This window comes from Colletes gigas, unplaced genomic scaffold, assembly GCF_013123115.1.
Source record: "Colletes gigas isolate AHSC1104 unplaced genomic scaffold, ASM1312311v1 Colletes_gigas_Sc00006, whole genome shotgun sequence".
Classification (NCBI taxonomy): Eukaryota; Metazoa; Arthropoda; class Insecta; order Hymenoptera; family Colletidae; genus Colletes; species Colletes gigas.
In genome coordinates this window covers 7,953,833-7,972,525 of record NW_025106635.1, presented here as the reverse complement: position 1 = coordinate 7,972,525, position 18,693 = coordinate 7,953,833, and the positions used below count along the sequence as shown (strand labels likewise).

Here is an 18,693-nt window from a genome sequence, read left to right as displayed (position 1 = left end):
AAGGACTTACCTGAATGTAGAAGGTTGCATATGAAAATATACTATCACGTCAACAGGGAAACTTGCATAAACGTAATTGCTACTACTTGCTGCGGTAGCAGCCCAGGATGTGCTCTCCGTATTTTCCAACGGGAACACCGCGTTCGTATGTACAGTGTTGTGGAAACTCGTTTTGCTTGGTATCGGTTCTAATGTTTGTTCCAAAAATTCAAGAATATGCGGACTAATTATGGTTTCCTCCGGTATGCTCTGGAGCGTCATCCAAGCAAATAGACTAGCCTTCTTGGTGCTGGACTTCCTGAGCGAGGTTGTCGATGAAGGATTGAGCGTACTATTTTCTGACGACACGCGAGGAGACATAGATTCTTCAGGAAGCGTTTTAGATTCGTAGTGCACCTGAAAAATATGGTAAAAAAAAGATGGTGAAGCTAGAATATCAAAAATCATTTATCTAATGCAATGTTTTTACCTTCACGTCTAAACCGGGAATATGAAAAATTGTTAAATCGACTAAGGGTACATTCGTGTGTTGCAAATATCGCAATCGAGACGTGCTTGTAGTCGACGATTTCTCTTTACTACTTAAATGTTTTCTACTACTACTAGGACTGCTTGGTTGAAATTCAAACGTGCCTCCTGAGCACGATCGCTCTTTTTTCATTCTACTCATACTGCAATAATAGTAATAATTATTTTCGTCACGTGAAATGCGATAGAAAATTTAATAGCACAATATACATGTACATTTTAATCTCATCGTCTTTCCCTGGATCCTTTGTGTGAAGCACACATTTGCCACTGTTAATCAGAACTTTCACGTCGAGTTCGAAGTCTATATTGGGCTCTTGAGTTTTCTGTGGCGTTACATACGGCGACGAAGTCGACGACGATTGTTCTTTCCCAAACGAGTCGAGCAATGGAGCACTATAATAGGAAATAACGTAACAAAAGATACGTATTTTATGAATATAAATTTCGTATTTAATTCTCGTACGTACTTCCCTTCCATGCTGTCGTAACTTGAGGTACAACTAATGTCTCTGTTCTTCTTTCTCAATTCAACTCGTTCTCCTTCTATTTCAATAGTCTCTGGCCATTCTAGTTCCCCTTCCGGTAAACTCAATTCTGATCCAGCGCTTGGTAAGGACGATTGCCTTCGTGATAAAATAATATTACTCATCTGTAATACAAGAAATGCTAAAATTGTTCAAGGAACGTACCTGCCCATTGTATGTGTGTCACTGAAAGTAACTCGTGGTCCACTGAGTCCTCTTACACGAAGGGAAGCAGATCTAAAAATTAATATCCACATTCGAAAATAAAATTTATAAATTAGCATCTCATATCGAAATAAATATATATCCTACCGGCTTGGACCACTTCTAGGACTACTTTCGTAGCTGGCAGAATTTGCTGAATTGACTTCCATGTTTAGATCTTCGGGACTTTCAAGCTGATTTTCAAGCGTCGGTGATGGTACAATAAATGAACGTGATCGATACGTGTTTGGTTTACCACCAAGTCCCAATTTCCCTTTTATTCCAGATGCTTTAACCGACTGCCTTCTTAATTTCTGAATCATATCTCTGCATAGTTTATATAAAAGTATCAGTATCGATGTTTCATTTCATTACAATTTATTAACAATTATTTAATACACTTATACCTTCTAAAATCTTTAAATACCATAGCTTCTAATTCGTGTAAACGCTTCATTTCTTGTTCTATAGTCCCGTGAGAGGCACCTAGCGACCGTAGATCATTTATGATCTTCGCTTGTTCGTTCATTTCTTTTTCAATTAATTTCGATCTCTTTTTCGCGTCGAGCGTAGGATCAAAAACGAACGCTGGTAAACTGTCTGTCCAATTCTTTGACTTCTTCATTAGTATACTCTCCTACAAGCAAAATTCGATTAGCGAATAATACATACAATGGTATGCATATCTAAGTAACGTAAAGAAATATAAGGACACTAAGAAACAAATGAATTTTAGTTTATTCTTATAAAACTGCCTTGAAAACTATTATGTGGTTTGAAATACATTACCAAACCAAAGGGCCGAAATAGTATTATAGGATAAAATAAAGATAATTAAACCATACTTTTTTTTTAACCTGGCTAGTACTATTATCTGGCTGATCCGCGTCATCGCTATCATAGTCCGCAGGTACATGAATATCATCTTCCTCAGAACCAGTTAACATTGTCAGCGTGTGTCCAAGTGCTGACAATTGTTGCCCCACGTTAACATCCAAATGAATATCAACACCTTCCATTTGCCACTGTACGTTTAAAATCCATTTAGCGTTATCTGAAAATGGTTAAAATAAATTATTTATATTCTACAAAATTTCTCCACGGTGTAATTATATGGTTATTACCGGATTTGTCCTGTTTTTGCGCGATCGTTCTACTGCAGACTTCATAAGTACCTTCCGACACTATGCACAAATTCATGATACTACTATCAGTTGTGTCAGGTTTCCAATCATCCAAAGAAGTTTCAAAATCTTCAGCAAATCTTAAGCACAAACCCATAAATCTGCACAATATGATTAAAACATTTTGAATTTAGCTCATGAAACTTGTTAAGTATGCAGTGAATTTAATAGTAACATTCATACCTTCCTTTGCTAACTAAGCTACCACTGCTACATGCAGATATACTTGTGTTTTCCAAGGTTACCACCACAGCATCCCGTGATTCGCCATCATACAATCCTCTGTTCATGCCCCAAGTAGGTGGTAGAGGATTGAGGGGTAAACAAATACCCATATCGTCGACAGTTAGTTGCAAAAATAATGTTCCTAGGTGAGGAGCGCTAAGCTGACTCGTTATTTGGCCAAACGGTACTTTTTCAAACACTTGCTGTGTAGCCGTTAAAACCTCTTTATTCAAATTGGCTCTTTTCTCGTTCCAGTACTCATACGCGTTTTTGTAATTTAACCAAACAAGAATGGCTTTGTCGATAGCCACTGGTTGGACATATATCAGAGGACGCTTTAGTGTAATTAAAACTACTTCTTTATCTTCGCCCTGTGCCATCTCTTCTCGAAAGGCATTACGTAATCCCACTCTAGTATTGAAAAAAGCGAATTGCTGGAATTCCGGTTCTGCCTCTTCAAATAAGACATTCTTCAGCAACTGACCAAGACTTAAATTGATATCAACTTGTGCCTTTCCAAATAATTTCATGTACGGATTTGGCTGAGTAGCGCCAAACACATTTTGCACTCTGTTAGATAACTGAAGCTCAACAGCACCAGTTTCTAATCGTACTGCCGAATTTGTGGGAGTTGTTGCAGTCAATTGTATTCTCTACATATTGAATGAAAAGTGTTCAAAATCTTAGAACACGTGGTTTTATAAATATGAATAATAAGAAAATATCATACCTTGATGCGGATAATTAATGAGAATAATATTCTTTTAATAGTTGTATTATTGGGTTCTTCATCCTCTAGCCACAAAGGAACAGGTTTCTCCCCACCATAAACTTTCTGTACAACTTCGTTTACTTCCTTCATGAATACCTTTTGTACAAATACTAAATGGTTAAGAAGATCCGTAGTCAAAGAGTGTTCAAAGGTACCAATATCGGCCGTAGCACTAAGATAACTGCCTTGCCTTAGCACAACACCATCTGTGAATTACACAAAATTCATTTAAGTTACTTTTGTATAGTAAAATACTAGCTAACGGGACAATTTAAAAATAACACTTCTGTAATCGTAATACAAAAAATGATCTCTTACTCACCAGCTAATTTACTATCGTTCATATTACTACTGCCATCTTGAATATACTCTGCAGATACATGTACTTTAGGAAGTTCGATGCTAGCTTCTGAAGGTAAATTTGCTTCAATCACTTGAAGCTTTGTCGTAAAGCTCAACGTGTGATGAGGTAGATCTATCGTAAATTTAGCTTTGCTACCAGTTATACCGGAACTAGTGACCTGATCCATTTTATATTGAGCTTGTAAAGATGGTAACAGGGCTGCTGTTATACTCAAACTTTGAAGTATTATATTAAACTGCATGACAATAGGTTCTAACAGACTAGATACAACTTGTGGTTTTTCTAAGTCAACCGATGGCGCTGGTGCATAATGATGAGGACTACCAGGTGCGGCTATATCCGCTTCATCCTGCTGTTGACCTCTGGACATTCTCGAGGATGTCCTTGTTACTCTAAGTTCCTAAATAAAAATTGTTATTTGAGATCGCAACAAATTTAATTAGTACTAGTGGTATACGCAAAAAGAAACGTATATTTACTTGTAAGGTTGATGATAATTGTTTACTGCCTCTGGTCATCATACCATGTAGAGCTACTGGATGTTGAGGAATATCTATATTCACAGCGCCGACGGTCAACAAACCGCTATTCTTATCTTTTTGACGTCTACTAATACTAGAATATAAGGCCTGTGACTTCCCTACAGTTACTCTTACAACCGTTTGTTGACTAGGCGCTACCCCTTCCAGTAAAACAATCATGGTTCTACCAATTTGTCCAGTTAAGCTACATTCCAAGCTTGCGGGTTTTGACTTTTTACGACATGTTAAACTGGCATGAAGACTTGTTATTTCTGCCTCTAGTTTTAATCCACTGAGAGTAGCTAATAGTCTAGTTCTATGTATTCGGGCAACACCGAAGATAATTAATCTTGTTCGTTCTCCCGTGACAATACCTGCAATATAGTGTTGTTAAAGTATTAGCTAAAATTTAAAGATATTTATTAGAGATACATTATACCTCCTGGGAAAAATTTTAAAGGGAGATTCTAGAGGCCAAAATAAGACGAAAATCAAGAATACCAATTTATTGATTGAGGCTCTGTTAAAAAGTTATTAACATTTAAAGTTCCGCCTGTAGAACGACAACCACTGTCACGCGTGCGCAGCTGTTCGCAGATTGCCGTTCTACAGGCGGAACTTCAAACGTTAATAACTTTCTAACGAAGGCTCAATCAACAAATTGGTACTCTTGATTTTCGTCTTATTTTGCCCCCTAGAATCTCCCATTAAAATTTTTCCCGGAGATATGACTTTGAAAAAAAATTATTGTTTATCAAGATATTTTGTCCTCTCAAAATGAACAATCTTCTCCAAACTAACTTAATTCTCGTGGAAGCGGCACCGGTGTCGAGCTATTTTCAGCGTTCAATCCTTTCTCGATATCAGCATCTTTTGTTTCATTTAGTAATTCATACTTTCTGCCACTTTTATACTGTTCCGATGCATCCGCAGGTATAGAGAAACGATGAGTAATAGTTTTAGTCTCTGGTCGCGTAGCATACAGATCCAATAGATAATAAATTGTTTTCCAACAACGTGGCGTCATGTGCGGCGTGTCTTTACGTTTATCAGGAAGTACGCAAAATTTATCTAAGCCAGATCCACTAGGACTCGCCCCGAAATTAGGAGTTATGACCCCCTCGCTCAAGTTGATATATCCTTTCACGCTTTTCCCAGTGCTGCATAGTTTTTGAGCAAAGCTTTGTGGTCGAGATCGAACGTTCATTCCAGGTGAAGTAACTTTGGATATATCGGGTTCGAAACTGTTGCGAAGTAAAGGGACATCCATCTTTTTACCACCCAATAGAAGCTGTTCTTGTAAATCGGATGCTGTTGATCAAATACGAATACATTAAATTCATGTAAGTGTTATTTTAAAAAATGTATAACATGTGATACTTACTTGACGATGATCCATTTTTTACTGCTGTATCATTGACAATTAAGTTATTGTTTCGTTTACTTTCTGGTTGCTGTTCTTTCAGCTCCATTTGTGTCTCTTTAACGTTCTGATACATATTACTAATCTGATGCAATAATCTGAGAAGAGGCATATTTACTTGTTGGCTAATGTATCGTATATTTAGACTAAAATTCACAACTGTACTTGTATGCTTTTTCAATTGGCCCCGAGATATGTACAAAACGGTTTGCTTTTGAATCATATCGTCTACTGTCATATCAGCCATTTTCTTAACATCTATATCAATACCAATTTTCTCACATAAAAATGCCGGAGTTTCCGGTGGTATATCCAAATGGAATTTATTTCCTTTCTTCGTTTGGTATTTGTTTCCTAACATATTTAATAAAATTTATATCAATGCATAGAGCGATATTGTTCATTGAATTTCTTACTGGACATTTGTCACTGTACCTTTCTTCTTGTCTGTTAGTTTTCCAAATTCACTGACCACTATGTCAATACGCATTGTCTCCATACTTCCTACCAGAGACAAATTTGACCCTAATGATTCTAAGGAAGACACATTATTTACATTTCCTGAACCAATTGCGGATAGCATTTGTTGCGGCATAACGGATAAGGAAGACAAAAGCGGCTCAAAAATTAAATGTGCATCTAACAGCCTGAGGGAATCTTTCATTGGATATAGAAGAGTACCACTATGAACATCAGAGTCTTCCGTGTCATCTGTTGTCATTGTGTTAATTTTAGAATCCTGAAAAAAAATATGAATTCATTATATTCAAAGGTGCATTGAAATACACCCTAACGCGCACAGTATGAAATAGTAATTGCACGAAGCGGCAGATCAAATTCTAAAACGCATTTCAAATACCTTTAAAGATTTTTGCTCTGCGCGAAAGACCTAAGATAAAAGGTACAACAAAAGTAACCACTGTATAACAGATATTTTTATCTGATTCTTGTTTTAAACTGAAGCTATTGCTTACCCAATTTCCTTTCAAATTGCCTTTCTCATTGTCTTTTATAAATTCTTGCTGCTTAGCCATCCAACTGTACAAATCTTCACCAGTATTTAGAGGTTTATTGGAATGATGACTTGTGGGTGAAGTCACTTGATCCAAACTTCCAGTACTATGTTGACTACCATGCCCGCCTCCGGAATATATACTTGGATTGGAACCAAGTTGATGAGAATGAGAAATGTGAATTTGCGGTGTCTTTTCTTCGCGTAGCGTGCCATAACCTAATGCAAAACTTCATTTGTACTTACTTTAACTATAACTGATTAAAAGATTATAAGATTAGTTGAAAAAGTAAAATCCAAAGCAATGTTAAAGAAGAAATAGAAATACAAACATGAGACAGATGCCTAATGAGTGCTATGGTGAAATAATAATTAACAAGTATGAAGAAGGAAGTACTCAACACATACAAAAACATGTAGTGCTGTAATTGAAGTGCGAAGCAATACAAACTGCAGACAAATCCAATGTTATGCATAGTTGATATAGTTGAAGCAGTCTGCACACTGGAGTAATCATTAATGTAATATAAATTAAACTGCAGATAATTCTATATGTACCTTTTCATTCAATTTAATGGAGTGAAATGATTTCAATTCGGGTATACTATACCAATGTGTAGACTGCCAATACATAGTCTATGAAGTTTGATTATCTCGCACTTACTTATGTTATTTGGTTCCCGAGTTTGATTGAATAACCCGCCACTTGCAAGCAATGGGAAAACAATACTTGCTCGTGTACTAGCAGGCACTTGCGTGGGTTGTAGTGATTTTCCTTTCTTTGGATGAACTACTGGTGGAGAGGGGGAGGTTAATGAATCCGGACCTGGAACCGGTGTTGTTATAGGGGTTGTGTCTTTCCCCCGAGGAGAACTTACAGGAACCGTCAAACCATCACCACAAATACCTGGTCATTCCATATCAAGCCATGTTTTTTGTTCAGAAAGCCCAAGATTATATTATCAAAGTGTGTTTGAAGAAAGCATGTTACAGTCACAATGGTATTCGGTACAATGTTATTTACAAAATGCAGCTGTTATATCAATTTCTACAGATAGTAGCCTCAATGTGTGTTCAAAATTTAAGTACTGGAAAGACTTATATGCAGAGTCGCGTATAAGATCCTTTAAAGAATCTTTTCAGCCTCTCAAATATTTTTCAAACACCAAAAAAAAATAAATTACACCATTTAAAATATATTACGAGTTTATTAAATAATTATTAAAAAATTTTTAATCAAAAAAACTCTACATACAGGTCTAATATTTTACTATTACTGGTACTCAGGACAAAATCAGAGAATACTAGTAGAAGCAAATGGATGTTTATATAGCATAGAAGAAAATTTTTAATAGAATATTGATACTAATGCTTGTACAAACACTAATCCTAAAGGCACATGCTATAATGTGCCTGTACGAAAATGCAGAATAGGACATGAAGCAATTATTAAAATTACAATTTAAAGCAGATGCTAGAAAGCTGCAGGTGTATTAAGTTGAAGTTTCATAAAACATTGGATAATCCAATAAAATTGTATCAGTAGTACAGGAATACTGTCCAATGTATTTTTTGTTTCAACCTATTGTGTCACGGATAATGTAATTAATATTTCTGTTGAGTTTAACATATAGTACCTGTAGTTTTTTCTTGTCCACTCTTGACATGTGTATGCTTATGCATGTGGTCCGTATGAATTAACATAGCACATTCATCTGTGACTTCCTGATCATCAACCTCTCCTGCACTACCTTCACCATCTGTCAGCAAATTTTCCTGTGGACGAATAAGTCAAACCCGAAATATTTATTCAATATCTTTACCAGTGAAAGAGAAAATTCTGTATGTAATCATAAATAGCAATAAACGAAGTAAAAATCAATGTTTTCTACGTTTTTAATCAAACATGATAAAGTAAACGAATGATTTAAATAAATCTATTAGTAAATAGATGAATATCATTTTGGGAAGATTTTGGTTTCAGAAGTTTTGAATTTCACAGGAAGTCTTAAGATTATAAGAAAATTTGTGCATATATTTGTAATATTATAAATTGTACGAAATATGCACAAGCATTAGAGAACCTCCACCAATTACAATTTATACCAAAATGAAGTGTGAATTAACATTTTGTATCACATACAAAGTAGGACAACCATATTTTAGTCACAAAGTATGTTAATGACAACATGAGTAAGTAACTTTCCTTATTAACAAAGACATATATGCATAATAGCACTAACGTATTTGTTGTTAGAGTAGAGTTAATGTTTAGTTATATGATAAAGCTTGTGCGTTTATTAGTGTGAAAATATATTTAAGCTCTGTACTCAAGTATGAAAAGAACTTTTGAAGATGTTGTGTTAGGACTATTGCTGTGCATATATTTTAAAAATTCTTACTCCATTTTATATCGAAATCATCCTTCTGCATTTCCTTGCTTATTTGCTGAAAAAAAAATTGTCTACCGAATTATATTCCCCATAAAATGTGTTATGAACTTCTGAATGAAATAAAAAACTTCCTCTTTAATGGCAATATTATGCGATTAAAATGAATGAAATATTATTTAAACTGTTTCCATGAAAGAAAAATAACATAACTTCAAACCAAATATAAATTGTTAGAGAAAGAGATATGTTAATAATTATATCAGAAAAAATTAATAAGAAAGTTCAAAGTATTAAGGAATTTAGTTATTGTTATTTTGCATGGAATTGCATAGTGCTTCATTTAAAATATTTCTATTCTTATATTTATTATACAAATTTTTAATTTGCATAAGAAATAGAATATATTCATACCTCATCTGGATCTGAAACAGCAAAAGTAACATTCAATGGTTTCACATGTTTTGTTTTATAATTGTGTTCCAACAACAATGGTGTATAAAGGACATTTTTCCATTGTCTGCTCAATACTATGACACCCTAAAAATAAAAGATATACGCAAATGGATATGGTTTGAAAAATGAAAATTCTTATGTATATCATGTTTATAATACAACTTACTTGGCGAAGTGTAGACAACAAAGGTAAATCAGATTCTTTTAAATTGGCTTCGATAATTATTAGATCGTTTAATAGAACATAATTTTGTAAAATTGTACATAATTGACACGATGGATCTTCTTGTAGTGTTTTTGCCAATGGAGTCAATCTTCCATAACGACTCTATAGTACATAGCAATAATATAAACAGTTTTTTAAGACACAATTTTTCGTTATATAAAAAAAAACATATTAACACTAAACCTACCGCGACCGGTCGAATGATTTTTTTTTTTTGTAAAAAAACTGGACAAAATTTAAGACAAAATATGCGACTTCAAAACACAACTTTCTATACATATAATGAAAAAATTAGAGAAGAAGAAAGAATGGTCATTTGACCGGTCATGGTAGGAATGGGTATAGATGAAGTACCGGTAGTTTAAGTGTTAAATACCTTAGCAGGCATGTGAATGGCCTGCACATCCAACGCCTCTGCCATAAGACAAGCAACAATGGCGGTCGATCTTCTGTACATAGTTCTGAACATGTGCACGATTCGCATCGCGAACTTATTACTAGGATTCATCCAAGCATTAATGGCGGGTGATGCTGTGCTCAGTAAATTCCAGTCTAATCGAGTATAATCAATTTTTCGTGTTATTGGGGTGCGTGGTGGTGCTGCAAAATTGAACCATATTGTTTTTAATTCTATAATACAAGAGACAGTATTTCCATTCCCAGCTTTCGAAGCGAGGCTAGCACATGTGGCACTCGTATTTATTTGCGCTCCGTTGGGTACATTCGTTGATGTTGTTTCTGGTTCAGCTGCAGGCGCAGTAGAAGCTTTAATACGACAAATACAATACTTAGACAATATGTAAACGGTCGTGAATCATTTAGTTACGGATATTATATACCAGTAGCGTTGTCTAATTCCTCTTGACTTTTCACACTATCCGTATAAAATAATTCAGCATCGACTTTTTTATTATCGCTCCCGTTCTCTCCTGTTTCAAATTGAGATCTCTTCAGTACCTTTAGTTTGATACCTTCTAATCCACACTCAAACATTATAAAACCCAATCTATCCTCCCCACTTCCCAAAGTAAATTCTTCTGTTGCTTGCGGGGGACCAGTTTGTTTCTGTAATAAATATCGTGTAGAATGATTTAAACATTATTCACGTAATTCATATAAATAGAAAAAATAAAGAACATACACATTTTTCTTTATCATCCATAAATTGATGCAGATAATAATCGACGCATTTCAATGGAGAAGTTATTCTGGTGCATGTAAATAGTACTCTAGAATAATGAGCGGGAATAGCTGTTATAACAGCATCTTTCAATATCGAAGATTCGTTTCTAAGTCTACGTAACTGTGAATGAGCTTTGCCTGTTACAACAAATAGTTGAGTTAGTCCTTAGCAATAGTTGAAGCTTATATTGATACACGGAACAGTGTACAATTTACCTATATTTAATGTGACTACAATTTCTTCTTGTTGTTTCTCTGAAGTCTCTATATATACTGTCTCGCCGCTTCCAATATCGGCAACTACTGCAGCTGTTTGATGACCAGGTAAAAATGCCTTGCTGATTTTGTTAACTTTTTTCTGATTTGGTAATACAACTGGTTTATGAAACGTTTGCACCACTTCTCGAGCCTGTTTTCCGATGTAAAACCTTGCTGTTACATCGTCGAAGCAAACAGCAAACAGCGACACGCACGTTAAATCGCGAATATTCTCGAGCGCGGAAAAGGATATGATTTCTTCAACGACAGAAGCTTGTAATAAAGTTATGTTCATCTGCAATGCATAATAACATGTACTCAATTATACTGATGTAATTAATTTATATCATTAATTACCTTTGGTAAAATAATACTGCCTTGTATCTGAGTCATAATACTTTCTTCGTACACGTTTGTTTGTAGTGCAATTTTACCTGGTGTCAAAAAATAAAATGTTAGCAGCACGTTGATAGAAATACGAAGGGAATACATTCCGTATAAACTAACGTTTGTCGTCACCTTGACCATTTTTAATATTTTTCTCGGCGGTGGATCGTTTCGAACTAGTCTGCACTTGACCCCAATAAGACAAACTCTGATCCTGTTTTAAAATATTAGCATCCTCGACTTTCCCGATACACTCATGATGAAGATGATTCAGGATCGTTAACGGATGTAAAGTGGCCAATGTTGGTATGATAGCATCGATGAAACGTTGCAAAGATTCTAGCACCATAGGACTTAGCATAATATCTACATCTCCTTTAAATTTTACAATAATCGTTGTACGTGAACCACTTTCATGCTGTACTGTTAATAATTCTTCCTCATTATGGGCTGTATGGTCTTCTTCGCCTACGTATAATACAATTTTTAATTTCGTCACTTGTTTCATTATACCTAAATAATTATCAAATATTTTACCTTCCATTTGATTCAAAGTTGCACTGTCCCAAAGATACGGATGGGTAGGTGTTTTATTGGACGAACTAGCCACAGGCGAGCCATCGGATCGCGTGATCATTTTTAACGATGTAAAACCTTCGGTGACAGTTTCAAATTTTGGCACGTATCGCCCGCCAACGTAAACTAATCTACCATCCTCGGTACGCTGAAAAAGCGGCGTGGTAAATGCACCACCTCCAGCTGTTATCGACGATTGACTCCAATTCGAGCAACGTACCTAAGATCGATCATCCACCTCGTGTTAGTTAGAAAGGTTAAAAAATACAATACACGCAAATTTTATACTACCTGAGTTAGATGACTAACGTAGCTCGACAGCAATAGTGGGGAATCGACAATGGGTTTATTTACTTGCATGTGCAAATTAACAAGAGTGACATCTTCTTGCGAGGATACGGCGGATATAAAACTCGTGGAAGAAACGGAATGACTGTCGGACGAATCTCGTAATCCGCCGTTCTCGTTCGAATCGATGTCATTTTGAAAACTCGTGTTTCTGTTCACTCTGGGGCTTCGTTTCGTGCTTATCGTTTGCGGTTTTGTTCTCTCTAAAGTGTGAGCTTTCTCAGACACAGGAGCGTTTACATTCGCTGAACTTTCTACGATAGACAAGTCCGACGAGAATTTCTTTTTCATGCTATCGTTTCGAGCCAATACGGAACCGGATCCGACGATAGATTGGCGCAAGCTCGACGTACGACTTCCGCTTAATCCGTGACTCGTGTCTTCGTCAGCAGAGTAGAAAGCCTCCGAATGATTTTCCGAAGACATAGATATCGTCCGCTGAACCTGCAAATATAAAAATAATTTATAACGTCCACAAATATATTTGACCACGCTTAACAAAAAGGTAAATCACACGACTCTAAATCATCCTACCTCTTTCTTTAATTTTTCATCAGACTCTGATTTTATGTATAACGAATGGCGAGAGTCAGAGATGGTAATACCATCGATAGTTTTTGTACTTGTTTGCATCGAGTCAGACAAATTTGTTTCTGTAGATACAATTGGTAACGATTGGGGACTGTTTGACTCAAACGGTTCACCATCCGATGCATTGAAATAATCCACTGCTAATTTAGAATCAGACACGCTGCTTTTCGGAGCAGCCTCGATTTCAGGAACATTTAAAATGGATTTACTGCGCTCTGTATGCAGCTTCGAATCCGAATCTAATTTTTGTGGTAATTGCGCAACAGGACTCGCATCGACTAATCGAGAATATGGGACATCTTTTACACTGTTTCCACTGTAATAAAAAATATAGAGATGTTAGGACCTTTAAGATAACAGACATAAAAAATTAATAGTAAATATTGCTTGTTAAAAAGAAAATAAACGTCATAAAATAGCTAAACAATCATTGTTTCGACCATAATAGGTTTTGGTCCTCTTCAGTGATAATTGATTGATATTTTTCTCATGAAGAGATAAAGAAGTAAACAAATAAATTTTCAATATACAAACAAACAAAAATAGATCAATTGTTCAGATTTATTAAACCTCAGATAACTTATTAAAGATTAATTGTTTAGTTATTTTATAATTGCTATGTAAAAAATTTGTATCTAATCCTGCAAAATAAGGGACTTTGTCACGTATTTTTATTGGAATTGATGTTATGTTTTGTCATGATGCAAAGTACATTAAAAACAAACGTTTGCAAATAATAATTTTTTATGCAAGAAAGACGTGAAAAGCTTGCAAAAAGCAACAAATTTGTGTGAAGGCAGAGTCCACTTAAACTTGGGATACATTTAGAAAGTCACATTGACGAATAGCAGTGTAAATCATATGCAATTTTTACACTTTTGTTAGTGCGATTAATGTTTCTTGGGATTTTTATAGTTAAAATTGTAAATATCAGCATATTATACATTTCAACGTATTTGTGCAATCATGCAGTATTTAAAAAATCATTCAAATCATTAATAAGCCGGTTCAAAGCTATTCCGAAGATTACCGCATTGATGTATAAGAAAATCTTCTGCCCAGCAGTTTCCTTTCCCCACTGCATGCGAATGGACTTGCTGATGCAGTAATTAATTTTTTACTACTATTCTCTTCAATACCGGAATCTTTATTATGATCTGTCACAGACCTTGGACGTTCGACACCCTTTTTCGAAGTGTGCGATCCATCTTGAGTAGTGGTTAACTTTCCTTTAACTGGATGGTCTTGCAAAGATACATCTTGCAAATTATAAGGCGAAGTATGAAATACCAGTTGACCGTCGTGTAAAATAGACTGACCAAATCCTTTCTCTTTTCCAGACTCGTTAATTCTAAGATAAACAAATAAATAATGTATGCAGTTACTTGTTTATTTTACCAAGTGTAAGTTAGAAAACTTATACGCAGTTTTAATGTTAAATATTATATACAATTTACCTATACGCAGCGACATTAATACCGTCTTGAAAATCATGGTAATTTGGTTTAAAAAATCTCGGCCCGTTTCGATTATTTCCAAAGAATGCGCATCCACCTATACAACCACACTTTGTCGGCTTTATACCACTCTCTTGGGGCCATAAAAACCATAAGCGTTTAGTGGCCTCGTCGTGCAATTTTAAATATTTATTTTGTACTAGGTGTAAATTGTGTTCAGGGGTCGGAAGTGAAATTGCAGCTTCTAAAATAACAGGACCTAAAGCTACAGATCCTACTTCCAACCAAATGTCGGATCCATCGCCTGAAATAAATCAGAGATCAATAGAATAAATTGTATTTAATTTTGTGCTTTTGCTATTGGATATTGTAATTGTACTAGACATACGACTGCTTGCATTATTATGTGATCGTCCACTACCAGTTGTGTTTGTGTTACTTGTGTTTGCAAAATGATCAGCGACTGATACGAATTGTCGTATTAATATTCTGGGTAGTACACCAGTTACGCCAGATTTCACTTGTTGACCATGAAGATTACACGTTGAAACACGAATTGGAGATATCCAAAGATGTACTGTAGTTCCTACCTCTTGAAAATACAAATCAACTGCATCTATTGCTATTCTTGTCATTCTATACTTTATATCCTCAGAACTAGGACATCTATAACAATATCACAAGCGTGTTAATGTTTGAGAAAACAATGTATAAACTTAAAAAGTTATTGTGTACCTATAGTGATTATCAATGTCACTATCAGGACATTGCAATGGAGGAATGCCATGATGGCAATGATGCGGTAGATCTGGTGGTCGTAAACTATTTTCATTATTTTTCACCATCAATAAGAACGTTTCTAGAGACGTGATAAGGTGATGTAATTGAGGAGAACTCATCTTTCCAGTCAATTTTCCTAATTGTACTTCGATTAACCACGCGTACTCTAAAGTCTCTTGATCCAAACTTCTTCCTTCGTTACTGAACATTGCATGTCCTCTTACTTGCAACGCACTTAACATTAAATGTCCTTGATTTAAATGACGCTCCTTGCTCGACCGAACAACATTATCAGTAACTAACGCAATTGCAGGTGAGAGAAGCAATTGAAGTTCCGTTTCCTTATATCGTTTATTCATTTCAAATCCAAATCGTTCGAGAATTATAACTGGACACGGTGGATCATTCTCGCCGCAATTTTTTACTAGGTGAGCCTGAATATCATGCATAGTGATTCCAACCGTTACTTCCAATGGTCGATAATCTCTCGGGTCGAATGATTTTGATTTTGCATCCTCATCTTCTACAGACTCGATACTACTGTTTTGCACGTCTTTGTCTTTGCTTCTTTCCGTACTTATAGACGTCGGATTTGTTCGACTTTGTTGCATATCGGTAAACGTTTGATAATCGCCAAATAAATTTTCTTTTAAATGTATAAAATTTTTCAAGAGCGATCCGTACACGATCAATATAGACGAGCCGATTTCAAGATCTAAACTAACTTTGTCAGGAGCTATAGACTGTGGATCAAACTTTTGACTACCGTTTCTAGTCCACCGAAGTCCAGGCGACTTTCTACATCGAGGAATTCTCATTGGAGATAAAAGAATCTCTTCTTTCTCCGGGGTTGTTATATTTGCTTGCGGAGTGGGTCCTAAAGGTGGACACGGATGATATGTATAATTAATACTTAACGCCACAATAGGTACAGACCAACAGTCAACCCAGCCTGCTCCCTTCTGGCAAACGTTCCTCCATTTCTTAGTTTTATTCAATTCTGATAAATATATGTGTGAGCCATCGCGTGTCATAATTTTAGCATTTTTGTTCAAAGCTAACAAAATTGTACGACTTGTATTGACTTCAGGTAAATAAAAGGAAAGATCGACGCTTTCGCCTTGAATCCAAAAACGTAAAGGTATCGTGACAGGCAAATAATCCACAAATGGAAGATCAAACGACAATTCGAAGAATTCCCCGCAAAAAGCAATGTGCGCATTTTCTTGATTCTGTGATGAACAGTCGATCCAATTATATTCATTACATAACGTGATCAATTCAAATTCTTTCAATAATAAATTAAACTTCCACGTATAAGGTACAAAATGTAAAATATCAGGCCTGGCTTTACTGGCCCAATCATTAATCATATCTTGAAAAAATTCTTTGTGCGAATAAACTAAATTAGCAGTGGCTTTGCATCCAGTTAAATTTAACGTCCATTCCTGATGATCGTTCCATCTTATCGGATAGTGACATTTAACACCAAATTCTAATGTTTCGCTTTCAACTAAACTTCGATATTGTAAACTCGTAGTTGCTTCTAAGTGCAACAGTTGACCTGTTATCTTTGTTGTGTATCCATCTTGCAAAACTATCCAAGGCATGGTAATTTCCAGATAAGATCCAGGACCTACATTAATATGAACAGCGTTTGTTTCCCTGTTCTTGCTAAAGAGTATATCGATTGTAGCTTCATTCAATGTTGATAATCTAATGTCAAACGATTGAACTTGTCTTTTCTCGCCAGACACGGGTGATTTTGTAACTTTCAGTGGCTGATAATCATTAGGGAAAAAGAATTTAAATAAATGTTCTCTTTGTCTATCGGCCCAAGGCCCGTAACTAAAGTCAGTGCCCTTCCCGCATTTAACATCAATACCCCAGATTGGTGGCATAGCTTCTACCATATCACCATTTACCAGTTGTATCATTTCTGGATGCTCGGGGACAAATCCTGGTTCATCCATATAGTAGTAAACCTCCATATTGTTTGAGCTTAGAACAACAAATCCTTCACCCATGTATCTAGGTGGATCATCTACCATTCCTGTATATTTTGGACTAGGTGCTAAAATAACTTTGAAATTTTCTGCTTTACACTTTGTGAAATGCATGAAATGGTCATGTCGAGATGCTGCTGGTTTTGTAGAATATACGAAATGTGCTTCCTCCACGGTTATTGACAAAGTTGTTGGTACTAATCGATTACCGAACACCAGTCTCCCCTGAAGTAACAAAATGTTTTAAGCAGAGAGAATGATTGTTATCTATTAGGGGTGTGCGGGATTCCCGAGAATGTTCGGTAACTCCACACACACCTATTATTTATAGAAAAATAATGCGTAAACTAACTGTAGAAACATCTAATTTAATAACAGGTATTAAATCTCTCCAAGTTCGAGCTATAACATGAGCTTCTTTTTTCCTAATGTTATCAACATGACGTGAAACATCCATTGCATTTATTTGTTGACGAGCCTCACAAGCAGCATTACTATATGACTCTGGATCACGATCATCTATATTAACAGTATGATCTTCTTCGTCGGAAAACATTTGAGGTGTGAGGCCAAATGCTTTTTCTAGTTGTGCATATAGTTGACAGCGATTGTAAACGTGTAATTCAAAGCCATTTAACATGACGGAAAGTCGAGTGTCTGAATGTGAAAGATCTAAAAAGAAATATTTTCCATTTTTATAAATTCTTTAATGTTATTTTAAAGAAATATATACAGGGTGCTGGGCCACCCCTGGGAAAAATCTTAATGGGAGATTCTAGAGGCCAAAATAAGACGAAAATCAAGAATACTAACTTGTTGATTGAAGATTCGTTAAAAAGTTATTAAAAAATTAAATTAAAAAATTTCAAATCATTCACGGAAAAATTATTTTCGGTTGCGGGGGTCAATTACAAGCATTTTTGGTCAATAGCCATACCCCCGAAATCCTACGCACTTTCGAGAAAAAAATTCAGTAAGTGGGCAAATCTTTCGACAAAATTAAAAAATTTCAAATCGTTCTGGAAAAATTATTTTTGGTTGCGGTGGTCAATTACAAGCATTTTTGGTCAATAGCCATACCCCCGAAATCCTACGCACTTTCGTGAAAAAAATTCTTTACCGAAAATATACTGTGTGGCCGGAAATATTTCTATAACGTTTTAACGAAGCCGCAATCAACAAATTACTATCCTTGATTTTCGTCTTATTTTGGCCTCTAGAATCTCCCATTAAAATTTTTCCCAGGGATGATTGAACACCCTGAATAAATACCGTG

At 35.6% G+C, this 18,693-nt stretch overlaps 1 protein-coding gene across 5 annotated transcripts in view; it reads right to left on the bottom strand.

Moving 5' to 3' along the window:
- Nucleotides 1–18,693, bottom strand: part of LOC122395972 (transmembrane protein KIAA1109) — a 28,398-nt gene that overhangs the window by 8,292 nt on the left and 1,413 nt on the right. Inside the window, exons 4-37 of one of the 5 annotated variants that reach the window (XM_043393995.1) lie at nt 17,770–18,089; nt 15,367–17,642; nt 15,020–15,297; nt 14,632–14,935; nt 14,205–14,525; nt 13,118–13,490; nt 12,527–13,027; nt 12,197–12,455; nt 11,780–12,127; nt 11,630–11,706; nt 11,231–11,567; nt 10,974–11,152; nt 10,672–10,897; nt 10,209–10,597; nt 9,773–9,934; nt 9,565–9,690; nt 9,163–9,208; nt 6,723–6,979; nt 6,184–6,487; nt 5,710–6,102; nt 5,127–5,636; nt 4,284–4,699; nt 3,763–4,204; nt 3,399–3,646; nt 2,627–3,321; nt 2,384–2,544; nt 2,105–2,313; nt 1,667–1,896; nt 1,368–1,586; nt 1,221–1,292; nt 999–1,154; nt 745–924; nt 470–671; nt 11–396 (exon numbers count right to left, since the gene is read on the bottom strand). In XM_043393995.1, the coding sequence (XP_043249930.1) occupies nt 11–396; nt 470–671; nt 745–924; nt 999–1,154; nt 1,221–1,292; nt 1,368–1,586; nt 1,667–1,896; nt 2,105–2,313; nt 2,384–2,544; nt 2,627–3,321; nt 3,399–3,646; nt 3,763–4,204; nt 4,284–4,699; nt 5,127–5,636; nt 5,710–6,102; nt 6,184–6,487; nt 6,723–6,979; nt 9,163–9,208; nt 9,565–9,690; nt 9,773–9,934; nt 10,209–10,597; nt 10,672–10,897; nt 10,974–11,152; nt 11,231–11,567; nt 11,630–11,706; nt 11,780–12,127; nt 12,197–12,455; nt 12,527–13,027; nt 13,118–13,490; nt 14,205–14,525; nt 14,632–14,935; nt 15,020–15,297; nt 15,367–17,642; nt 17,770–18,089 (11,602 nt within the window). Of the gene's footprint in view, nt 1–10; nt 397–469; nt 672–744; nt 925–998; nt 1,155–1,220; nt 1,293–1,367; nt 1,587–1,666; nt 1,897–2,104; nt 2,314–2,383; nt 2,545–2,626; nt 3,322–3,398; nt 3,647–3,762; nt 4,205–4,283; nt 4,700–5,126; nt 5,637–5,709; nt 6,103–6,183; nt 6,488–6,722; nt 6,980–8,397; nt 8,537–9,162; nt 9,209–9,564; nt 9,691–9,772; nt 9,935–10,208; nt 10,598–10,671; nt 10,898–10,973; nt 11,153–11,230; nt 11,568–11,629; nt 11,707–11,779; nt 12,128–12,196; nt 12,456–12,526; nt 13,028–13,117; nt 13,491–14,204; nt 14,526–14,631; nt 14,936–15,019; nt 15,298–15,366; nt 17,643–17,769; nt 18,090–18,693 lie in introns of all 5 variants that reach the window. The other 4 variants (XM_043393992.1, XM_043393994.1, XM_043393993.1 and 1 more) reach the window with 4 other exon arrangements.